At 57.9% G+C, this 6031-nt stretch overlaps 2 protein-coding genes across 2 annotated transcripts in view; both read left to right on the top strand.

The window, feature by feature from the left end:
• Nucleotides 1-549: 549 nt before the first annotated feature.
• ETH_00002310 (TBC domain containing protein, related) lies at nucleotides 550-3835 on the top strand (the record flags this gene model as incomplete). Its single annotated transcript, XM_013378624.1, has 5 exons — nucleotides 550-816; nucleotides 971-1518; nucleotides 1896-1980; nucleotides 2570-2748; nucleotides 3433-3835. The coding sequence occupies 5 exons, from the start codon at nucleotides 550-552 to the stop codon at nucleotides 3833-3835; spliced, it is 1482 nt and encodes a 493-aa protein (XP_013234078.1).
• Nucleotides 3836-4013: 178 nt separating this feature from the next.
• ETH_00002305 (uncharacterized protein) overlaps nucleotides 4014-6031 on the top strand; it is a gene marked incomplete at both ends in the record, with an annotated part of 9369 nt that continues 7351 nt past the window's right edge. The window contains 2 exons of the mRNA XM_013378623.1: nucleotides 4014-4114; nucleotides 4606-6031. Of these exons, the coding sequence (XP_013234077.1) occupies nucleotides 4014-4114; nucleotides 4606-6031 (1527 nt within the window). The remainder of the gene's footprint in view (nucleotides 4115-4605) is intronic.

Below are 6031 nucleotides of genomic sequence, written 5' to 3'. Positions count from 1 at the left end.
TAAATGCAAAATAGAGTCGAAAGAGAAGTCGGTCTTGCGTTGGCGGCGCAGACGCGGCTGCAGTGCGTAGAATGTGAAAACTGGATGCGCAGGCCTGTCGAGCCTCGCAGTGCGGGGGTTCCAGGTGTCTAGACAGCTGAAGAGCCGCAAGAGAAACGCAAAAGCGATCATTTATAAATACTTTTTTCAGTGTTGAGGAAAGCGACTCGGGCTGGAGGATCGCGGCTTGTGCAGCAGAGAGCCCGTGGCTGCCTTCGCTGCATGCGGGCGTTCAAGTTCCTGGCAATCTGAACTTCGGATTTTGCTTTCCCTTGGGAAATTATTCTGGAAAAGTGTTCATAAAAAGCTATTTCGGCTGTCTTTTTGAACTTATTTCGGCTTCCCCTGCTGCCCGGCGTGCCCAGTGGCCGCTGCAGGCCCCCCAGGCGCTTCTGACTCCAGCCTGCCCCTACGGCGAGTTGCGCTCCGCGCAGCAACACAGCATCAGCAGCAGCAGCAGCGGCAACAGCAGCAGCAGCAGCAGCAGCAGCAGCAGCGGCGGCGGCGAAGATGATTGGGAGCTCGGAGTTTTGGGAGACGGAGCGGGAGGCGCCGTTGCTGAACCGGAACGCGAATTTCTTCTGCCCGGAGTCTGCTGCTGCGCTGCAGCAGCGAGCAGCAAAGCTGCTGCTGCTGCTGGAGGAGCGGCACGGTGCTGCTGCAGTGGAGCCGCAGCTGCTGCAGCCAGACTGCGAAGACGAAGCAGCAAAACGCATTTTCGTCCTCGACGCCGAGCGCACTTTCAAGTCGCCCCAGTTCCAGCAGCAGCTCGTCGCGGTAAGCCAGCAGCAGCAGCAGCAGCAGCAGCAGCAGCAGGAGCAGGAGCATTACCAGACTTGTTTGTGTCGTGGAGGGGCCGCATTTGGTGCGTTTCGCGCGTCTCCGCGTGCCACAGCTGCTGCCACTGCTGCTGCTGCTGCTGCTGCTGCAGGTGCTGTCGTCTTTGTGGCCGGAAGTTGGGGACTACCACCAGGGTTTGGGTTTTGTGGCTGCGTTTTTGCTGCTGCTGCTGCCAGCAGAAGCCGTGCTGCGGCTGTGCGTGGGGCTGCACCGGCTGTACCTGCCGGGGTACTTCAAAGCAGCACCCGTGGCTTATGTAAGGGACGCGCGGGTGCTGCAGAAGCTGCTGCAGCAGCAGCAGCCTGCTGTTGCTGCTCGACTTGCTTCCTTTTGCTGCCCCGAGGCCTACTGCAGCAAATGGTTTGTGGGGCTGAACGTGCACGTGCTGCCCTTCGAAGCTTTGCTGCTGTTCTTCGAGCAGCTGCTGCGCTGCGGCGCCGCCTTCCTCTTCCAGTTCGCCCTCGCGCTGCTGCAGTGCTGCAGCAAACAGCTGCTGGCAGCAGCAGGTGCTGCTGAGGCCCTCGAGATCCTCCGACTCGATCCCAAGAAGTTCCCAAATGCTGCTAAGGCTCCTGGCGACGAAGCTGCGGGTTCCTTCTTCCTCAAGATCGTCCGAGACGCCACCCAAATCCACATCGAGTCCTGCTGCTGCTGCTGCTGCTGCGCTGTTGCTGCTGCTGCTGCTGCTGCGCTGCTGCTGCTGCGCTGCGCAGGATGATTGGGGGGCTCGGGTGGGGATTGGGGTGGTTGCGGTGGTTGGGATGGGTGGGGTTGGGACTGGGGGTGCTTTTGTGGTTATGGTCCTGCTGCTGGTCCTGCTGCTGCTGCTGCTGCTGCTGCTGCTGCTGCTGCGCTGCTGGCCGTGGGGTGGGGGGTGCCGGGGGGGGGTGCTGCGGAGGAGGGGGAGGGGGGTGATTTGCTGCTGGTGCTGCTGCTGGGTCGCTGCTGCGGGAGGTGCAGCAGCAGCAGCAAAGGGGTAAGGGCTGCTGCTGCTGCTGCTGCTGCTTGTGCTGCAGTGAGAAGCGCATTCAAGAGCTGCGGGAAGAAGCAATGGAAGAACTTCGAATGGAAGAAGAAAAAAGAAAACAAAGAGATCGCGAAGTCAGACTCACACCCCGCTCTCCTGCTGCTGCTCCTGATCATGCTGCTGCTGGTCCTGCTGCTGCTGCTGCTGATCCTGCTGCTGCTGCTGATCCTGCTGCTGCTGCTGATCCTGCTGCTGCTGCTGATCCTGCTGCTGCTGCTGCTGAGCCTGTTGCTGCTGCTGCTGATCCTGCTGCTGTTGAGTTTGCTGCTTCCGCTGCTGCTGCTGCTGCTTAGCTTTGGCGGCGGCAAAGTCTTTGGAATAATAAATGTTTGATTCAGTTTAATTAAATTAAATTATTCAACTAAATCAAATTAATCAATTCAATTTAATTTAGCTTAATTTAATTCATAAAGCCATTCAGGGCACTCTGCGGGCATTCTTGCCTGCCTGCCCTAACAGCAGCAGGGAAGGCGCTTCTCCCGCTGCAGCAGCAGCAGCAGCAGCAGCAGAAGTTCTGCCTTTGCTTCTGTCTGAGCCAGTGGAGTTGAAGGAATAAAAATGAGAAAGACTTCTGAGCTGCTGCTTGCTGCTGCTTGCTGCTGCTTGCTGCTGCTTGCTGCTGCTTGCTGCTGCTGCGCCACTGCACTTGGGGTGTATGTACAGCTGGGGCTGGACTCCGACGACGAAATAATCTTCTCTGATGAAGAAGAAGAAGCAGCAGAAGCAGCAGATGAGGAGGAAGCAGCAGCAGAAGTGGAGGCAGAAGCCGCAGCAGCAGCAGCAGCAGCAGCAGTAGCAGCGGTAGCAGCAGCAGCAGCAGAGGCAGAAAGCGACAAGAGAGAGTGCGGAGAAGAATAGCCTTCAAGATTCTCTAGCCGCAAATGTAGCATTTGCTTTTCTGGCTAGCTAGCCAACAGCTAGCTAGCCAGCAGCTAGCTAGCCAGAAGCTAGCTAGCCAGCAGCTAGCTAGCCAGCAGTTAGCTGGCAGGCAGCTAGCTAGCCAGTAGCTAGTTGGTCTGCGGCTAGCTAGCCAACAGCTAGCTAGCTAGCCGACAGCTAGCTAGCCAGCAGCTAGCTAGCCCGGTAGCTAGCCGGCAGCTAGCCAGCCAGCAGCTAGCTAGCTGGCAGATAGATAGCCACCAGCTAGCTAGCAATTAGCTAGCTATGCTGCAGCTAGCTAGCCAGCAGCTAGCTAGCTGGCTGCTGCTCGGCTAGCTGTTACCTAGCTAGCTGCTGGCTAGCCGGCTGCTGGCTAGCTAGCGGCTGCTTAGCTAGCTGCTTCTGAGTTAGCTGCTGCGCATTTAGCTGCTGCCGAGGCATCTGGCGCACACAGCAGCAGCAGCTGCAGCAGCAGACGGGGGGACGCATGCATGGGCTTGGGCAGCCGCTGCTGCAGCAGCAGCTGCTGCTGCAAAAGGCTGCAGCAGCAGCAGCAGCAAAAGGCTGCAGCTAAGGGGAAAGGCAGCAGGGGCTAGCTACAGGCCCTTGAGTTAACAGCACTTGACTTTTGCTGCTAAGTTTGGCAGAGCTGCTGCTCCCGGGCGAACGCCCTGCAGCAGCAGCAGCAGCAGCATTAGCAGCAGCAGCACTGGCAGCAGCAGCAGCAGTAGCACCATTAGCAGCCCCATGAACAGCAGCAGCAGCATTGGCAGCGACGTATGCATCAATAGCAACAACAGCACTTGCAGCAGCAGCATTAGCAGCGGCAGCAGCAATAGCAGCAACAGCATTAGCGGCGGCAGCAGCAACAATAGCAGCAGCAGCAACGCCAGCAGCGTTGGCAACGGCATCGGCAGCAGCAGCATTAGCAGCAGCAACAGCATTAGCAGCAGCAGCATTAGCAGCAGCAGCATTAGCAGCAGCAGCATTAGCAGCAGCAGCATTAGCAGCAGCAGCATTAGCAGCAGCAGCAGCAGCAGCAAGACATGAGAAGCTTCTCTATTGAGAGATTCGCTGCGGCGGAAAAGGGGAAGAGAGCTGCTGCTGGGGGCGCAGCAGCAGCGATTTGGGGTGTCTAGGGAGCAAATTTCTTCTTTTTTGCAACTAATTGGAATAATTGAATTTATTATTTGAAATAAATATTAAAAAGTAAATTTAAAAGCACAAAATGCCAATTCAGAAGCAGCAGAAGTCTGTTCAGCTTTCCCGTAGGCGCCGGGGCGCTCGCACGCAGGGAGAGCAGCAGAGCCTAAGGGAGGCGCCGTTCTCGTTTGTTTGGAGTTAAATTCAAAGAAAAAGCAAATAATTAATTAGTTAAAACGAATTAATGAAATAATTCAAGCTAATTGTTTCAATTTTCCCGCTTTTTGCGCGGAATTGTCCCAGAAAGCCCTGCTGGTCTAGGCTGCCGTGGGCTGGGCATGTGTGACCACGCGGAGAGCGGCAGTCTTTTGCGCGAATTCGGAATTTAAAAGCGGAATTTGAAGAACTTTTAAAATTAAAAGAATTAAATGGATTTAATTATTTGTTTTTGCGTCAAAATTGGTTTCTTTTGAGCGCCTGGAGGCGACTTTCCGTAGCAGCTGACCAGGGCCGACACCCCGGCTCGCGCTTGCTGCGCCCTGCAGCAAAAGTGACCTTTCCCAACACCTCTAGACTTTTTATTTATCTTTTTATTTAACTTTTTATTTAATTAAAAAAATAAATCTTTTCAAAGCCCTCCAGAAAGGCCTTTCTCCCCGCTGTCCGTACACCCCGAGGCCCGCACAGCCCTTGAGGGGGGTGTCTGCGGGTTGCTGCAGCTCTGCAGCAGCAGCAACACCAGCAGCAGCCGTAGCAGCAGCAGCCTCAGCAGCAGCAGCACCACCACCACTCTCACCACCCCCATCCCCATCAGCAACAGCAGCAGCAGCACCAGCATCAGCATCAGCAGCAGCAGCAGCAACACCAGCATCAGCAGCAGCAGCAGCAACACCAGCGTCAGCAGCAGCAGCAGCAACACCAGCATCAGCAGCAGCAGCAGCATCACCCTCACCATCCCCATCCCCATCAACAGCAGCATTAGCAACAGCAGCATCAGCGACACCAGCATCAGCAGCAGCAGCAGCAGCAGCAGCATGCGCGCTGCGTAGGGCCCGCCTCCGCAGCAGCTCGATGCTGCCTGTGGGGGGCCCCCGGGGGCCCCCCCTGGTGGGGCCCCCCGAGCTGCTGCAGTGGGCAGCAGAGGCCCTGGGGGAGCCCGCGGGCTCTTTAGACTTTTCCTCTTTTGCTTCTGGCGAAGTTTTGCTGCGGCTCTTTGCCCTCATTTGGCCGCGGGCTGTGCGCGAGCTGCCCCCCCGCCTCGCCCGCGGCTTGCTGCAGCAGCAGCAGCAGCAGCAGCAGCAGCAGCAGCAGCAGCGGGGGGAGGAGGCGGCTGCGGCGAACTGGCGCGCCATTGAGTGGGTCCTCGACCGCGTGGGGGTGCCGCAGCACTTTGTCAGCCGCTCTCTGGTGGACCCCAGCAGCAGCAGCAGCAGCAGCAGCAGCAGCAGCAGCGGGGGCTGCTACGAGTGTCTGGTGTTGCTGTTTTTCCTCTTTTGGCTGTCCAGACACCACGAGTGCGAGTTCGTGCTGCAGCAGTCTGTACACCCCAGCTTGGCAGCATTTATGTCTTCCAAAGCTCCCCTTAGCTGCCTCGTGGCTGGCGGCGCTGTTGCGCTGCCTGCAGCTATTCGGGACAAAATCAGCAGCAGCAGCAGCAGCAGCAGCGGCAGCAGCGGAGGCGGCGGCAGCAGCGGCAGCAGCGCGCGCGGGGGAGACACGGAGCGGTGGGTTGAGGGGCGCGCGGACAGGGACAGAAGCAAAGAGACAGCCCTGAGGCTCAAGCAGCAGCAGCAGCAGCAGCAGCAGCAGCAGCAGCTGTTGCTGCAGCAGCAGCGAGATAATGGGGACGAAAAAGGCAACAGCCCCCGAGAAGGCAGCGGCCAGCAGCTCCTGCTGCAGACGCACCTTGAGGCTCAAAACCCGGAACATTACCTACAGCAGCAGCAGCAGCAGCAGCTACCGCTGCAGCAGCAGCAGCAGCTACCGCTGCAGCAGCAGCTGCAGCAGCAGCAGCATCTGCCGGATTTCGTCGAGGAGCCATTCAGCGTGCCTGCCGTTTACCCGGATTTCTCGCTTTACCAAGATGGAGGAGGAACTCCGGGT

Source organism: Eimeria tenella, genomic scaffold (assembly GCF_000499545.2).
Source record: "Eimeria tenella Houghton genomic scaffold, Eth_scaff90, whole genome shotgun sequence".
NCBI classification, from domain to species: Eukaryota; Apicomplexa; class Conoidasida; order Eucoccidiorida; family Eimeriidae; genus Eimeria; species Eimeria tenella.
Note: the sequence above shows the minus strand (reverse complement) of the source record. Positions and strands in the feature narration are given on the sequence as shown.